Source organism: Rhododendron vialii, chromosome 1a (assembly GCF_030253575.1).
Source record: "Rhododendron vialii isolate Sample 1 chromosome 1a, ASM3025357v1".
Lineage (NCBI taxonomy): Eukaryota > Viridiplantae > Streptophyta > Magnoliopsida > Ericales > Ericaceae > Rhododendron > Rhododendron vialii.
Window position 1 is genome coordinate 39,282,999 of NC_080557.1, and position 18,561 is coordinate 39,301,559.

General features: G+C 35.2%; 1 protein-coding gene across 1 annotated transcript; it reads left to right on the top strand.

Moving 5' to 3' along the window:
- The first annotated feature begins 7,979 nt into the window (after window positions 1–7,979).
- Window positions 7,980–16,686, top strand: LOC131329667 (alcohol-forming fatty acyl-CoA reductase-like). The gene is made up of 10 exons (XM_058362988.1): window positions 7,980–8,190; window positions 8,290–8,393; window positions 9,151–9,353; window positions 9,497–9,597; window positions 10,996–11,188; window positions 14,123–14,284; window positions 14,572–14,653; window positions 15,290–15,562; window positions 15,766–15,893; window positions 16,295–16,686. The coding sequence occupies exons 1-10, from the start codon at window positions 7,995–7,997 to the stop codon at window positions 16,446–16,448; spliced, it is 1,596 nt and encodes a 531-aa protein (XP_058218971.1). The 5' UTR covers window positions 7,980–7,994; the 3' UTR covers window positions 16,449–16,686.
- Window positions 16,687–18,561: the final 1,875 nt, after the last annotated feature.

The window sequence follows — 18,561 nt, forward strand, 5'->3', positions numbered from 1 at the left end:
GATATGGTTTTAAGTGGAAATTTTCGTTTTGAATTCCTCAACAATTTTGAAAGCTACTCCACAAGTACGTAGTACCCCCATCATTTTCTCAGAACCGAAAACATCTAATGTATACCCACAAGTCCATATCTCAATACCTTAAAGTTCCGGTCTTGAAAGCGAAAACTGAAAAATTCGAAATGGCGTGGCGGCCGGCTAGCTCCAGGATTAATTTAGGTCGGCGGTGACAAAAAGGTTTAAGAAACTTTGTATGTATATATGTATATAAAATATATACTGCGAAATAACAATATTTGTTATGATTGAAATTAAGCTTATCATACTTAATTTATTTTGCTTTGTTGAGCTATATACGATCTGTTTGCTCATAAATTTAAGTGAATTTTTATTTACTCCGGCTTTGTGTGAATGATCCACGGCAAACAGTATAAAATAGAAATCAAATTAATTAATGTAAAAGCAAAAAAACATAAACTTAAAGTACTTTTTTTTTGAACCCAAGGGTACACTTGAACCTCATGAATTACTACTACAGCCGCCCCTTGGGCGCTGATGTTACGAAACGAAACATGAACTTGTGTTCTCTCTTCTCCGGCCATTTTTCCCAAATTCCACAACGTTATATTAATTTTCTTAGAATAGAAAACAATTAACAACGACAACGCCTAGATCTCAAATTTTAAAATTTCTAAAAGCGAAAACGATAAAAAAGAAAAGAAAAAGGGCAGTGTGATCACTAAACGTAACAAAAACTTGTGTTCTCACCTCTCCGGCCATATCATGAATTATAGAAATAAATCGAGTTGCCGTGTTAAGATGTGAAAAATCCCCACCCCACATGCTGATGCTGGTGCTGGTCCATAAGAAAAATGACAAGCGTAATTAATTTGTTGTTTTCCTTTTATGTTTCGCCTCGAAGACTTGAATCAATGCATGCTCATTGATAATATTACTACTAGATAACCCCCATCCGCCAAATGTGATGTGGCCCAAAATGTTGGGTACTTCGATTGTTGGATTATTTGTGGGAAGTATTGGGGGATAAGATGAGATTATAAGGGGGAGAGAGAGAGGGGCCCACAAGATATAAATGATAAGAATTATTTTTGATCGTTGCATATGGAGAGAAATATAATTCGAGAAATGGGGCTAGTTTAGTGCCACCTCTTCATCCGACAGTACGAGGGATAGTTAATACCCTACGCGGGGTACTAAATGGACAAATAGTCTATCCTTGTCCAATTAGGCCCTTAGTCCTGTTTGGCGTGGGCGGCCAAACACTGATTTACTATGAGAAAGGGACACATGTGGGCCCCACCCTTTAATCTCACCTCCCCTTGGCCCTTTGTCTCACTCGCCTCTCTCATCCTACAATCAAACATACAGTATCTGTTATTCCCTCTGTCCCAATTTATTTGTTTCAATTCTATTCTAACTGAATAAAAAAATTAGTTACATCTTTAAATTGACAATAAATTTTATATCCAATATAGATCTTACATTATAAATTACAAGATATAATCAATTGAAAAATGACACGAACTCTCAAAAGTGACAATTAAATTGGGATGGAGATAGTATGTATTAACCTTGGCGGATTTAAAGAGGAAATTAACAGGGTGTCACATGCCACCTTGAGTTTTATCTATTTGCATTTAAGCCCCATAGCATTTGTATGATTTTTTATTTACCTCCACATATAATTACACTAGCGCTCCTCGCAGATAGATCTTATTAACCCATCGACTCTCATAAGTCAGAAAAGAAAGAAAAAATAGACCTTATTTCTTTACCATTTTTCTCTCAAACATCACCTCTACTCGATTTTTTGCGATTTCATTAGACAAATTTTTGATTACTCATGCATATTTTATAATTAAGCTTTCGTTTGCTCAATTTTCAAATTGAATCTTGCTTATATTGCGTTCTTGAAAGCCATGTCTTATGTTCCCTAAATTAGTAATTAAGCTTGCTTCTTACATGCTTTTGCTTCTTCTTATTTTTTTTTTTAAATTCAATTTATTAGGAATAACGAAATATGCAAGTGTTCCATTAGAACAATTCATATAGAAATTAAGGATGTTGATTTTGGCGCTCCACTTTTGTACGCAAGTGCTTCACTTTTAACTTCATGTACAAAGTGGAGCGCTTCTGTACAAAAGTAGAACGCGAAAATTAATTTCCATAAATTAAAGGTCCTCAATCATATGATCAAGGAATGCCGGGTGTCTTCGTACGAGATAGATACCACTCGGTACGATCCATTATTATTGGTTCTATAACAAGATAATGTTTTCATTTAATTTGTTACTCTTTGAATATCCATGTGTTTTTATATATAATCAAATGTTTTATAACTGCTTGAGGAGTTGGGTTTTTTTTCAAGGCCTGTTTGGTAATACAGTAATTGCTTATTTACTTATTTTGCGTTTGAATCAGACATAAAATAAGAAACAATCCAAAGAAAATAAATAAGTAAAAGTTAACAAGCAAAGGTTATCAAACGAGCCCCGAAATAATTTCTCACTATTTTACGAGACATCTTAGTATCTTACACACTGGCGGAGCCAGAATTTTAAACCCGGGGAGGCCAGCTTAGTAGACACATATTTTTTATTGGAACGTATACTTGTCATAAAATGTTTACTTTTCAATACATTACATTTGTACATTGAAATAATTATAACCTAATGCAGTTAAAGTATTCTCCAACTTTTGGTTGTTCCCCTTCCGCTTTTCCCGGGTCCTTAAAGACTTATGAATGTCATGGGTTGGGAATCTGACTTTGCTTGATTGCCAATTTTTCCTCGTTGTGAATCCATTTCTTTGGATCCAATTAATCGTTGTAACTTGTTTCAATGATTAATAAAAAAAATTGCCGATGAAAAAAAAATAAAATTTAGGCGACTTCAACTGTCACGTGCTTATTTTTTTATTTATGAAAGAATTTGATAAACGAGAATGTAAAATAACTGGATTTTTATCAAATCAAATCAAAATTATTAAGATTATTATAAGTAGTATACATGAATAATTATCAATAATATTCAAAATCAGGTATATATAAAATAAAAATAACTCGATCGATAGCTTGGGGGGCCAGAGTCGGAGGTTCCAACATAGCTCTGCCCCTGATCTTCCAACAATAGCTCCGCCCCTGATCTTAAAAGCCCTTGCATATTTATAGCATCCCTGGCCTCAGGGACGGATTCAAGAATATAGCTTAGTGGGGGCACCTGTTAATTATAATAGCGAAAATTTATTTTTTTATTCAACCACAGTAAGATCGTACACAATTAAGGCATGCATTACTAACTACAAAAGTTTATAACGTGTACTTTAAGTTAAAATAGATAAAAATGAACACAAAAAATCTAGGACAAAAATTTTAATGGTTGAACTACGTACCTGCCTGGCCTATAGTAGCTATCCCAAAAGAGACGAAACTATATAGCACATGGAAACACATGCAGCTAGCTATCCCATTGGAAAGAAAAAGCCAACAATAATTAATGGTTGAATTGCGTACTCTAATGGCTAGCTAACGCTCAATTAATTTGCATTTTGTAGTACTCCATTGTTAGCATTTAGCAAAAGATAAACAAACAAAAATAACAGCAAACCACCAATGGGTTGTCAACATGGTAAGGGCGAATTTGCGCTTGCAACATAGCAGGGTTCGATTCCATTTGGAGACAAACCATGATTTAAGTGGGGGGACCATGGCGGTGTTTTGCTGTGCTAGTCTCTCCCGAGGTTTGAATTGCGCAGTCGGGTTCAATAGTGGCTCAGCTGCAGGGTTGTTCCTCGGTTAAAGAAAAAAGAAAAAGCAATAAAGTTACAAGTTGTATCAACATCACTTTCATCATTAAACAATATTGCCTACTTTACCCCCATTGACCCCAATGAGTCAAAGGAAGAGGAAGCATTAATTTGGATACACGAACTCAGGCTCCGTTCCAGAAATCTTCTTAAAAAATAAGCAGTTTTTTTCACATTTTCAAAGTAAAAAATAATGTAAATGAAAAATAATATTTAAATTTTTTTTGCATCGTATAAAAAGATCTCGAACAAGATCCATATTGTATATTTTTAGATTTTAATAAATTCATAATTTTTTAGCTTGAAATTGTCTTCTTAAAAAATACGAGTTTTTTTTTTTAAATTTTGGTACGGGGCTTCATATGTATAAGTTATATTGAAATCAAGATTGACGTCATGAATTTACGTTCACTTGTTATAAAGTTCTATACAGTTTAAGAGATGCCTACAACGTACACACCTAAATATCGAACGCGCATTGTAACATTGGTTATATATGCAACTGATACGTACGGCCTTAAAGACTGAGCTCGATCGGATGTTTGGAAAAACTGATATAGTTTGATGCTGTTGCGTATGCTGGTTTTCTTCTGATGTTGGTTTTAGTGTTTTGATCAGGTTTTGAAGATATATAATGGCTGAGCCCTGGTTTCTGAGTTTCTGGTTGTGGTGCGACTAGTACTGATGATTGGCCGGGGAGGTGGTTTAGAGGAAACTGTTTAGGCTTTGTTGTTTTATCATTGGTGTAAACTTTAGCACTCCTTACATAATTTTTGCTTGGGTTGGCTCCTTTGCCTACTTGGACATATTCTCCTTTGAGGGTAGCGGGTGGCATATGATTGTTTGGGCTAAAACATAGTTGGGAATTAGTCTCGGTTGCGACGTTATCATGCTCACTATCCTCTTAACTAAGCTTTGTACCTTCTCTCAAAGTTTAATAAAATCGTTTCCTTGTTGAGAAAAAAAAAGGGGCATTCTTTTGGGATCATGCATTGTACATATCGCAGGAGTCTCTGTAACCATTTTAAAGATCAATGATTTTTTTTTTTTTTGTTAAAAAAAAAACCTATCGCATGAGTCATATATATTAGTAGATTCAAGATCTATCAATTACGTGTGATGAGAAATTGTAAATTATTTCAAACCATTTTTTTTCTTGAATCAATTTCCTTACTCTAAAAGCTTAAACTCTACTTATAGTTTCTTTCCTCTTTTTTTTTTTTTGTAGAAGAGTAAGAAATTCATAAGTAACAATAAAGTTACAATTGATCACTGTGCGCAGCTATTACAACAAGAAAAGAGATCGAAGGCCTAAAGCACAGCGACAACATTGCAATAACAAAAAGAAACGTGGCAAAAAACAAATAGCACAGCAAGACCTTGCCTTTCAAACACTATCAAAGGGATCGAAAAACATTCACACGTAGGTGGGGAGACTTGATCTCCTGACCTTCTAATGAAAAGAGCAAGAGCCCTGGCCAACTGAGTCCCAATTGATTGAGAGGACACTTATTTAGGTAGGAGTAATACTAATGCAGGTGTCCGTACACACACGTTACTTAAGATAATTCGGTCCCGCTAATGACCGCTATAATGCACCCCATAACCTCGTAAATGGAGTAGTATTATATCATTTTATGTCCATTCAAGCTCTGCATAAGGTATTTAAAAGCGTTTTTCCCTGTCAGAACATTATTTCCCCGTGTACGACTACTACTTTATTTTGGGAGCCAACTGTAGTTGTTTATTTGACATTTTTACCCTTTCTCACAACTTCTTTGGATTGCTTTGAGTTTTTTTCTTTTTCGGGAATAATGTCTGGATGAGCTACATAATGATATCCGATTGAGTTGATTTTTGGTACACTTATTCTACTCGAAGAGCTCTGTGAAGTAAACGATTTTTTCAATCATCCAAACGAGAACGGAGCGACAGCGATTTGTAGTACATAGCACGCTGTGCAGCAATCTCATACATATAGGCTCACATGTAAGCTACAAATTCTAAAAAAGCCTTTACGTAAATCAAATTGAGATAATTTTTTTATAAGAACACATGAAAAAATATTTTAAAAATAAATTGTTGTTTGAATTATTATTTTTAATTCTTATTGAATTATTTTTTTGTGTTTGTTAATTTTGCACAAACTTTTATGTATAATTAGCTCATCTCGACGAGAGGAATTAGTAAAGTAAAATTTATGACTTTTAAAAGAAAATATTCAAGAACAAGTCCAAAAGTCAAGTTTTGGGGCTTTTTCTTAAATAATCCATATATATATATATATATATATATATATATATATATATATATATATATTGTTTGAAAATGCACGAAGTTATGTAAGGAACATTTAGAGTGGGACAGATGGAGTAAGAAGCTTAGTGAAACGGGGCTTAAAAGAGTTAAATATACAAAATCGTCTCGTCTTCAACTTTAAAAGGAAAGAAAACAAGTAAATCAAACTGAAAATAATAGTAGCTATGGGTCGAACCAGACATTCCAAAGTGGGTCGGGAGCCCTTATGGTCACGCCCAAAGGGGGTTGCTACGCCGGTGGGCCCCTCCTACCCTTTTCATTATAAAAAAAAAATGAAAAAAATAGTCAGTTTTTTTTAAAGAGAAATTACCATTATTGATGGAAAATGGAGAGGCTGATTTTGGTGCATTTATTAGTGTGTGGGTAGAGAGAGATTGTCAGGAAAGATTGGGAACAACATAAAGGGTAGAAATGTCATTTCAGGCACTTGATAGAAGTATAGCTGCACACACTGACATTTGAGTTGACTGCACGGCTAAAAGGCTGCAAAGATAGGCGCGTGAGGTTCACAAAGGGGCGCTATATTGCGGTAGTTAGCATTTGCCAAGATAATTTACCAGCTCCAGGACAGCCAAACGCTGGAGTAAATACAGCCAAACGCTGGAGTAATACATGTGCAGCGAGGTAGGTTGGACCCTTTAAACCAAACCATCCTTTGAACGACCAGGCTAGGCCTTTTGTTTGTACAGTATTTGTCTACTGTCTAATGTGGCTAGCTGCAAGATTGGTGGGGACCACCAAACCCAAAAGTTCTGGAAAGCAAAAGTGAAACTGGGTTTTGTTAATTTGTTTAATGTTAATTTAGTTTTCCATTCCACTAATTACTGTTTTTGAGAGATTCGAACCAATGATTTCCATAAAGCTTTATATCCCGTTCCGTTAATGTTTTAATTTTTTAAGTATTTATTTTTCGTTTTATGAGACAGATCATTCTCTCATAACACATCATCTTTAATTCAAAAAATAAATACTTAATTATTTTAGTTTGGAACACAGTTAATACTGCTCCCTTCCGAATTCTTAGTCTGTTATTTTATTTTGAGATTTTCAAAAATGTTTCATTTTTTAAACGTGGGAGCAGAAATTTGATAATTTTTTAAAAGTATCTCTCATAAGTGAATGTAAGTGTTGCAAAATAGATAGGATATAAGTGAATTTGCTTAGCACTCGTTTGGTTTATTTGTTTATTTTGAGTTTCAATTTAGACACAATTGTGTGTTGATTCAAACCAAATAAGACAATAAGATAGGATAACCAATAGGATAGTGATTTTGACACTTCTTTTATTCACAAATGCATTCCATTTTTTTGTCCTTTAGTGAAACTTTTATATGTAATTTTTTCACTAAAAAAAAGAAGTGGAGTGCAAATAAAAAAAGAAAGTGTGGAAATCATTTTCCTAACCAATAAGGCCATTACGTTATGAGTAATGATTTTCACATACTATTTTGTCTTCTCGTAATGTGAATTTACAACTCTTTCTCTCATACTTAAAAGAACAACATTGTAAATTCACATTATAAGAAGACAAAAAAGAGGGTGTGATTATAAATAAAAAAAAAGTGTGATAATCAAATACCTGAATTTATTTAGAACATGTTCCAATTTGTGTGGCTCTCTACTTTTGTTTTTGCTTACCGACCCAAAAAAGGTTGAGTACTAGTATAGGAGTATTTCCGGATGATTTTTAAAAGCCAAATAAGCTTCTATGAGAATCTAAAACTGGAACAAACATCTTTAAAGTATACATACTTTTATGGAAATAAAGAAAATTAATTAATAAACCAAAGAGAGTATCAAGGAAATCACCAATCAGCACTTGCGTGCACTCCATCACTTAAACACCACCCTATATGAAATGGAGCACACCCCTCAAACATTTTTCCATAGGTCTCTCTCCCTCCCTCCCTCCCCCTCTCTCTCTCTCTCTCTCTCTCTCTCTCTCTCTACCTGACCATTTTTCTTCTCCGATGGAGCTGGGTAGTGTCGTCCAGTTTCTCGAGAACAGAAACATTTTAGTCACTGGTGCCACTGGCTTCCTAGCAAAGAGTACTCTCTCTCTCTCTCTCTCTCTCATACACACACACACACACATTTTATGGTGAGGGTTTTAATTTTTTGTTTCGATGGATATATAATCTGATGTAGTATTTGTGGAGAAGATACTAAGAGTTCAACCAAATGTGAAGAAGCTGTATCTACTTCTAAGAGCAGCAGATGAGAAGTCAGCCTTACAAAGGTTCCATAATGAGGTAAATCATAAATAACACTTTGAAAACAAAAAGAAAAGAAAAGAAAAAAGAACCAGCATAATAATTTCATTCCTTTACCCATTGCAGCCCAGGCCATCTAGAGATCTCAAACCCATACCACATTCATTTTCCTTCCACTTTTGCATGGTAGCAAAATCAAACAAAATTGTTCAACACTCACACACCTCATTTTTATTCACTTTGATAAGGACCCCGTTACCCCTAACGTAAAGTGAGGCTGTCCATTGCCCTGAACCCCAACCGACCGTTCCTCATGGGACTCGAACCCAAGCCTCCACTAAGGAAGGCGTTGGGTTGGATAATGCCAACTGAGCTAAGAGAGCTCATTGGCTAAGTGAGACAGTTTACGATGGAAGTGTCCAAATGAAATTCAAGGTACATTTCTATAATTTCATTTTCGGAAATGCTAAAGAGACCCAGAAAATTTATCCAGAAATTTACCTACAAAGTGTGTGGACCAGATTTATTTCGAGTTTTTTTTTTTAATCTCAAGGCACCTGGACCACCTTACACGTAAATTCATTCTCAGTTTTTCTCACGGCATACTAAAGTTGACTTGCATCATGATTCATGACACACTCGAATTTTTTTTTTTTGCCTAAATTTCGCATTATGTTTCTATGCGCTATGAATGGAGAAGTTTTTCAGTGCCGGGTGAACACGGGTCACGTGGATATATTTTGTGATGGATTTTGACAGTTCTTACAAACTACTTTCATTACTGTGGGTATCGTAGGCCATAGCAAAGGACTTGTTCAGGGTACTGAGAGAGAAATTGGGAGGAAACTTGAATTCCCTTATTTCGGAAAAAGTCACTTTGGTCCCTGGCGACATAACATGTGAGAACCTGGGCGTGAAAGACCCCAATTTGGAGGAAGAAATGTGGAGGGAAGTTGATATTGTGGTTAATTTAGCTGCAACCACCAATTTTGATGAAAGGTATGGCCCACCACTTGGTAATCCACCATACTAATTGTACACTTATTTTATCAACACATTTACTAATTTCCATCCTAATAAATTAATTAATTAATGTGCATGTGTATTTGTGTTTGTCTTAATTTCTTGGGGACTTTATCTAGATATGATGTTTCATTCCAACTCAATACAATGGGGGCCAAGAATGTTTTGAACTTTTCCAAGAAATGTGCTAATATAAAGTTGCTTCTCCACGTATCTACCGGTGAGTACAGACTTTTTTTTCCTCAAGTTTTTCCAAGCTTCTTTGTGCTTTTTAAGTTTACCAAATTGCCATTAACAATCTTTGTTTTTTTTATTTCCCCCACCGATAGAAGAGATCATTTACTATTTTATATCATTTATGAAGTACAAAAGACAAACTCAGGACACTACATAAATGGTAAGAGTTCAAGAGATAACCAAGCCCAATAACTCAACTAATGCAAGAAATAAGTCCATTATAGACTAAAAATAAAGAAATAATGGAAAAGCCTTCAAAAGGAGGAACACTCATATGCAGGTGGAGAGATTCGAACTCCTGACCTCCTTATGAGATGACAAAAATCCTAGCCAACAAAAATCTATTATTTAATATATTAGCTTTGCCCATTGAACTGCTTCGTATAAATTGATGATGTTATTCGAAATTTTACCCCATGTAAATAGTTTTCAAGTAGAGGGCTGAGACGGATTTGACCAAGGGCGAAGCCACTGAGAGACAAGTGGAGTCACATGGCCGACTTTCTTTCCTATTTTAACTCTACAGTAGAACTCAGGAGCCGAGGGAGCATAGGCCCTGGATTTTTGGATCCTTTCACTACCCCTTCAGATGATATTAATTTATCTTTCATTTTACCCCTATCTTTTGTATAAAGAATTATAATAGTTCCTCTTTATGTTTAACAATTATCAAACAAACCACTTGTATGTTTAAAAATAATGAAAGCAACCCGTTACTTAATATTTTTTACAACCCACTCTCTTTTAATTATAGTTTTTTGTTACACGATTAATTTAAGATTATGCTTTTGATTATTTAATTTTTTATCTGATCTCTACTAATTAAGTTGCGTTCTTAAATGTTTGGGACTTTGATTTAAAATTTACTAATTGTTAGGAATTTTCGTTATGCTTTTGATTTCTTCAATTAATGGTGATTGTATGTTAAAAGTAGGAATTAAACACATCTCTATAATTTAAGAAACTAACCTTGTGCTTAAGTTTTGGTAGATATTTTGAAGATTATAATTAAGAAGTGCTCCCTTTACGCTTAATTTCTAGCTCCACAGACATAACTCATATTTTTAATAATATAAATAGCTATTGCTCTAATTTTGACTCCGCATATTGAAAATTCTAACTCTGCCTTGGATTTGATAGAACTATAATTGCATAGAAATGAGCCGAACAACATGGAGGAAAGGTGGGCCCAGACAGAGGGCCGGCCCTAGTTTTCTAGATTTTTGGGGCTTGAAGCGGATATTAAAGATGAGCTCCTTTTTGCATATTGGGACTATTCTAAGGGTATCGAAATAAGAAGGGCCCTAAAATTAGCAAATTTTCGGAAACCTAAAGCGGCTGCACTTCGAATGTTGATAGAGATGATCTTTTTTTATTGCAGCTTATGTATCTGGCGAGAAGGCGGGACTTATACTTGAAAAACCCTATTACATGGGCGAGACACTCAATGGGGTTTCTGGGTTAAATCTTGACACTGAGAAGAAAATTATGGAGGAGAGATTGAGCGAGCTCCGAGCTGAGGAGGCTACGGACAAAGAAATTACATTGGCTATGAAGGATTTGGGAATTCAAAGGTTTGATCGATGAAATCTCGATATAAGCATCACGGAGATTTTATTTACACTTGGATCACAAAAATTGCAATCACATCCATCACAACTACCGGCGTCAGCCTGATAAATCAAGAAAAAACTCATATTTTTTGGTCTTTTTCGTCATCCTTTATGAATTTTTGTTCAACTTTGATCTATGTTTTTTAGAAATTAATAGAAAGCAACCAAAAAGACAAAATAGGTTGACGTGGTCCACAGGGAGCTAGGGATAGAGTCAATGCACGTCTCACATATACAGTACTCACATGCTCCTTGTTTGAGGAATGGGTTGGACCCCATTCCAAATTATCTTCTTAAAAAATGTGTACTTATTCTCGCTTTACGAGACATGTCATTCTTTCACAATACACCACATTTAATTCAAACAATACTTATTCCGAAATAATAAGTACTTATTTTGAGAATCCAAAACGGGGCCTGATTAGTTGGCATATTGAAAAAAAGGCTTGTTGGTGATGCAGTCTAGGTACGTAGTAGTTCAATTGCTACATCACAATTAATTGTATACCAAACTGGAGAAAATATTGATGATAGTTTTTTCTCCATTAGGATTCCGCCAAAGAAAGGCAAAAAAGGGGTATGGGTGACAGGGTGAGAGAGGAGAGCGAAGAAAATAGGGTCTCATGAGGGCAAGTCGGCCCTGACATTTTGGAGGTTCAAGGAAAAATAAATAAATAAATAAGAAAATACGGCCTTTTATGTAGTTCATGACAAAAATGATGATGATAAACAATTTCAAAAGAGAAAAATTATTTCTCCATTATTCAACAAGATAAAAATTCTATAACTCTATATGTGTCATTACAGAAATTGTAAATGGTAACTTAAGGATCAACTCCTCTTGTATTTTTAGCGACAAAAGAACTAATTATGCTCGAGGGACACACGTGAAATGAACACAGGTTGAGGTTTCAATTGGGTATTCTTTTTAAATTTTTGTTTTCATAGTCTTGTTAATTTTTTCTTATTTTTTTTTGTTAGATTCAAGTTATATATTTTGGATTGATCATTCGCCTCAACAAGAGAAGTCTAATTAAAAAAAAAAAAAAACTTGATCAAAAGAAAAAAATTCACTAAAGACGAAAAAATACCTAATAACTAGTATTTTGTCTTTAGAGGTCGTTTAGATAAACTTTTTTCAAATTCGGTCCACATCTTTATACTTTTTTGATCTCTCTCACCTTGATGAATGTATAATCTCAAAAATTATGATGAAAAGCTAAATTTACTTCTAAAGAAAAATACCAGATTAAAAATTTACCGAGAATGTATTTCTTTTAAATGTCTATTCATGATTATTGTTAGTTTTTTTGCTGATTTAAATAAGATGTGCTAATAAACCCAATAGATAGGGTACATTAATTCTACAATGTTGTTTGGGACCAAATTTTAATACAAGGTCTAATAATGTTCATGTTTTTTTGTAGGATGGATCGAATAACTTTAGCAAAAAAAAGACACTAATAGGGGACCATATTTTTATCTTAATATATATTTGTCGTTGGCTTTTGCGTTGGATGAGGCTTTGACAAATAAATCGTACTTCCTAATTCTGAAATACTAATAATTTGTAATATTAATTTATTATATTTTATCATCCACCTTCTGACATATCTATTTGTGTTTCTGTATTGAGATTAAATTATTTACACCGAAGGTATAAACATTTGTTTCCTTCAAATCAATTATATTGTGTCACTTTGCCACGTTCTATTAGTTGGAACCATTGTTTTGATGATGTGGCGCAATATAATTCATTTGAAGGAAACAAATGTTTATACCGCCGATAGATATAATTTATTCTCGTATGTACTTTACTTTGACTTTTGTTCGGGTAGAATTCTTGCAAATTTTAGTTTATTAATATGTAGCAAACAAAAACCCTAAACATAAGAAAGATTTTGGATAGGAGAATAACATCATAAATTTTAGATGCTAATTGAATGTGTAATTCCTAGCAAAAATATGTATACGTGGAATCGATACTATAGTATAATTCTAACCGACCACACTACAGTTGTATAATGCGTGATCCGAGACGTTAAAAAGTGTGTGTACTGTTATATCTCTATAGGGCAAGGGTGCACTAGATCTCTGCAGGGCAAGGGTGCACTAGATGATCCCGTTTCCCAAAACTTAGGGCGTAGGAGAGGCTTGCATCTTTATATTTGCAGCTGTGAAGATTTTAATGGGGTAAAGAAATTGCCATAAATACTCCCACTAAGAGTCACCGGCCACACCTAATTATTAGACCAAAATACCAACATTTCATTTTAGGACTTTTGTTGCATAAAGTTTGTTGAAACATTTAATGACCTCTGCCTCATGAATGCTGATCACGAAACACATGCATGAACAATTAGGCCTTGTTTGGTCACTGATATTTTGGCTCTTTTCACTCGATTTTGCGCGATAATGTCCCTGTATGTATACCTCTTTTTATGGTCTAAATAATTAAATGAATCATGTCAGTTATTGATGTTGGGCTTGTGAAGTTTGAGTCGGACTTAAGTTTGCAACTTTGCTAATTATCCGGGGGTTCGATCTAAAGAAGAGTACTATGATAAATGATGACGTAAGACGCTAGAATACATAATGTGCTACATGCAGTCGATCTAGCTAGTGAAAATTGACGTGAGCCCTAGATATAACCAATTACTCGCTTGGGGAACCATTTTTCAAAGAAAATTCTGTGTCGGGCAATTTTTACTATTTGCGTTCTTTGCTTGATTTATTCTTCGTGTGATTGTGTATTGTGGGATTGGGTCGGGTCTAGAACATTCGATGATGAAAAATGGCTAGTCGACATTGACCAACTCGATCATAGCTAGACTCGATCTTAATGTACCGAAGCATAGATGATTAACCAATTTTATTTTCCCTCTGATAAAACAGAGCAAGGAAATATGGGTGGCCAAACACCTATGTGTTCACAAAGGCAATGGGAGAAATGCTTTTGGGGCAAATCAAGGGAAATATTCCTCTAGTCATGCTCCGTCCCACCATCGTTACCAGTACTTACAAGGAACCCTTCCCTGGTTGGGTTGAAGGCCTCAGGTAGAATTCTCCAAAACATTCTCTTTATCACATTTACAACGGAACTACTCGTTTTTGCAACAGCAGAAATGAGTAATTTCATTAACGAATTACAAAGAGATTAAAAGAAGGATGGACAGAACGATATCATTTCTGAAAGGACAGTATCCGAACTATGTTGGCATCCCGTAAATGTTTTCTTGTATTTGGACGCTAAAGACGAAAGAAGAAAACCAAGTGTTGTAGGATTCATTAGGTGTATTTTGCCCTTTCTGTGGAATATTTAGCAGTTGTTTTGATGATTGCAGAACTATTGATAGCTTGGCTGTCGGATATGGTAAAGGAAGATTGACGTGCTTCCTTGGTGATCCAGAGTCCGTAATTGATGTGGTGAGCATATTGGAAACTCAAATTTCTAACACAGTAGTCATTGTAGACAGTGTTCAGTTTGATAAATAATTCAAAATTTAAGTTCTCTTGAGCACATCCAATTCGTAAATATATATGTACAACTATATATATAATTATGTGCCTAATGTTCATCGAGGTTTTCAATTGTTTGGTTTTTTCATGTTCATTATCCACGCTTATTGGGCAGTGGTTAGAAGAACCGTAAAAGATTTAGAAGTCGATCCAATATTGCCAAAGATCAACTTGTCACGAGAAAGATTAAGTGGGCTAGTCATATTATTACCTCAAAATTTGGTTGAAGGAAAACTCGACACCCAAAGCTTAATTAATAAGAGTACTAATTAAGATGCTCATGTCTACTTATTTCTTGAATGTAATCTTCTACCTTAAAAAACAATCAAAATTGAAACATTTTAAGAGGAATAAACTTGAAGATATGCCCAATGGGCTCTAGCTAGCCCAGATGACACTTCCTTGACCCTCCTAATTGGGTGATCTTGGCTTCAAATTCGCTATAATCGAGCTAGTGTTGCGGTAGTGTGTTATTCCCCACGTCCCCTTTTCTAATTTCCCTAGAGTAGGAAGAACCTTTGACCCCCCAAAAAAAAAGTGCAGATACCAGCAGACATGGTGGTTAACTCAATGCTGGTGGCCATGGAAGCAAATGCAAATCAAGCATCAGACGATGTGGTGATTTACCAGGTGGGTTCCTCACTTGCAAATCCATTGAGGTACAGTTGGATTCAAGATTACGGGCATCGCTATTTCACGAAACATCCTTGGGTTGGTAAAGACGGAAAGGCTGTCATTGTTGGCAAGGTCACTGTGTTGAGCTCCATGGCTAGCTTCCGCAGATACATGGCCATTCGCTACCTGCTTCCACTCAAGGTAATTTGTGTCTTTTTCTGGCCAACAGTATTATACCTGGAAGGATATATGCTTTTTAAGGCTTGTTTGGATTCTGCCTTGGAGAATGGATTTACATGCGGATTTTGTGGTGGAAAAATAAGAGAAAAGAAGAAAGGAATTAGGGGGTTGTGAAATTAACCGTGCGTGGTTTATCTGTGCTTTTTTTTTTTTTTTTTTTGTAGGGATTACAAGTAGCAAATACAGCATTTTGCCAGTTTTTCGAAGGCACATATTCCGAATTCCGTAGAAAAATCAACTTCGTGTTCCGGTTGGTGGAACTTTACCAGCCTTATTTGTTCTTCAAGGGCCTGTAAGTAATTTACTCATTTGCAAATTTACAATCTTGGTCATCAATCGTCGTAGCGTTTTGAACGTAGAATTTGAATCCAATTGACATATTACTCTCTCGCCGTTCGTCTTATGTCATAATTGAACGTTTTCAATCCACGTTCAATTTGAACGAAGTTTGAACAAGTTCACTTACTACTTAAAATTTTTTTTTTTTCTAGCTTTTGATATATATATTTCAATTAAAATCAGTTTTTTTGGGCCTTTAGTCTACTTTCTAATTTGAATTGTTGTCCTTGGATGTTTTTTTGCTAAATCAATGAATATTGAAGTAAACTTCCACTAAAGCACTTCAAAATAAAACAAGTTTGATTCGAACGAGGCCCATCATAATACTAATAGTTGGTCTCTGTACGCATTCAGCTACGATGACATAAACACGGAAAAGTTGCGAATGGCAGCAAAAGAAGGCAACGTCGAGACAGATGTGTTCTACTTTGATCCCAGGACCATAAACTGGGAAGACTACTTCATGAACACTCACATTCCCGGTGTCGTAAAGTACGTATTCAGGTGAATGCGATGATCACCGCCGGAAGAACAACGTACGCACGTGTTGTTGAGCTTTGGGATAATTTGTCCTTAATTACATGTCAAACAAGTGTGTTTCTTAGCTTTGAAATAATTTTGATTTGTTGTAATAGGCAGTATAAGTTGTACTGCTGCAAATGTACTGTTGAATACTTTCCGATGAAAAGATGTATTAATTCAGTGGTGCTCATTAATATGAATTAAAATTTGTTGGCTTGAATGAATTTGAAATTTATTACTAGTAGAAGGATGAAATTTGAGGCCCCATATGGCTAACTTTTCGAGGAATTCTTAGCGCCGTCATTTTGGTTGTTTTCTTTAAATTCTTACTTAGATTTGGATCAAATTTTTTTACAGTCCATCGTTCGTCTTGATGAGAAGAATTGGCAAAACATAGAAGTATAGATGAATATTGTGAAAAAATCATATAAGATGACGACAAAAACCCAAGGGGGCATGTTTCATTTTGATTGTGTACAAACGCTGGAAGGAGGCGAGGGGATTATGGTTTGGGCTAAGCGATCGACCCAACTGCTAGAGTTGGGCTTAACTAGAAAGAGAAGGCATGGCCCATGCCAGGCAATGGGTTCGGCCCATATGTTAACGTATACCCACGTTATTATTTATCAAAGGGTACACTTAGTTCGTAAAATTGTGTAATGGTAAGGAGAGAGTTTTGTTGATCACAAAAGTAGGGGGAGATTTTAGTCCAAAAAAAAAAATCATAAAGCAATTACTGAATTGGCAATATACCCCAAATTATCGTTTTAATAAAAAAAAAATGGCTTACGTAGTTAATGTAATTTTGTAATGCTAATAAGAAGATTTTTCTTTACCCTTTGTAAATGGAGAAAGCATGGTTAGAAAATTAGAGGTCGGTCCTACTTTTTAGCTTCGATTTCTCAATTTTAAATATTGTTGCCGAACCTAATTAGGTTTTGTTATGTTGCATGATGACCTTTTTGTCCCTGTGAACTATGTAAACTGTATATGCGAATTATGTGAACTGTATATATGACTCGAGGGGTATTTTTTTGTCCGAGATAATGGGCCATGAATATATCGGGTAGCAATAATTTGCTCGGACACTAATTTGGGCGGGCCCAAGCCTAATTTACGGGGTCGGCCTATAAAAACCCCATAATATGTTTGCACTGAGCGTTTTCATTCATTGGGCAGGGGAAATTGGACCTGGGCACGTTGTAGTTGAGGATCTAGTAGCAGACCTGGGCCATCTCGCTTGAGAAGAAATAACACATTAAAAAATGAATCCACTTGGACCTCAGTCACGTATAAGTTCTTCAAAACGGCATTCAATTCTTGCGCTTTCGATTATCGTACTCACAAATTTTAATTGTTTGAGAAGTTTTTAAAAAATGTTTGCACATTCGCACTCTTACACCCACTCGCACATTAGAGTCTTGGACCAAACAGAGAGCTACGGAGTCACATGTTCTACCCTTCGCTCAGTTTGCTAGGCGAAATTCTCGAGGCAAATTAATGTTTTTGTGTGAATTTTTTTTTTTTATATCGGTAAAGATGGAATTTTATTATAAAAAGGGGAAGGGGAAAGGGGATCCAACAAAGAGTTGGAACAATCATAAATAAACCTGAACGGAAAATGACGGCCAATAACATGTTTGATAATTAATATCTGCCAAGGACATTTCGAGCAAAAGCCCAATCACCTCAGGGTCTACAAGAGATCACAAAATAGAACATTAGAGCCCAACCCAACACCCAAATAATGGGCCGTATGGATTGATAAAACAATGATTACTTTAATTACTTTTATGAAAAAGTGTAAGGATGAGTTCACGTACGTGCACGTTAATGTCTAAACGGTATTTTTGGTATTTTAGACACAAAAAAAATACCCACTAATATTCAAGAAAACTCATTCAAAAAAATACCCACTAATTTTGGTATTTTAGTGAAAACAAGTGATATTTTGATGTCTATCGAACACCAAAAAATGTAGTGTGAACTCCGTCTAACAATATACACCCCTATTTAGATGTGTACAAGGTGTATACATCCATTTTGAAATTGTCTAGAATTTATAAATTTGTCTACATCAAGTTGAATTTTTGTCCATG

What these genes read in the sequence shown, in the direction of transcription:
- LOC131329667 (XM_058362988.1), top strand. Translation starts at nt 7,995, where the DNA reads ATGAAATGGAGCACACCCCTCAAACATTTTTCCATAGGTCTCTCTCCC. An exon ending in GCTTCTCCACGTATCTACCG is followed by an intron (nt 9,598 to 10,995) that starts GTGAGTACAGAC and finishes TTTTTATTGCAG; the next exon opens with CTTATGTATCTGGCGAGAAG. An exon ending in GGTTGGGTTGAAGGCCTCAG is followed by an intron (nt 14,285 to 14,571) that starts GTAGAATTCTCC and finishes TGATGATTGCAG; the next exon opens with AACTATTGATAGCTTGGCTG.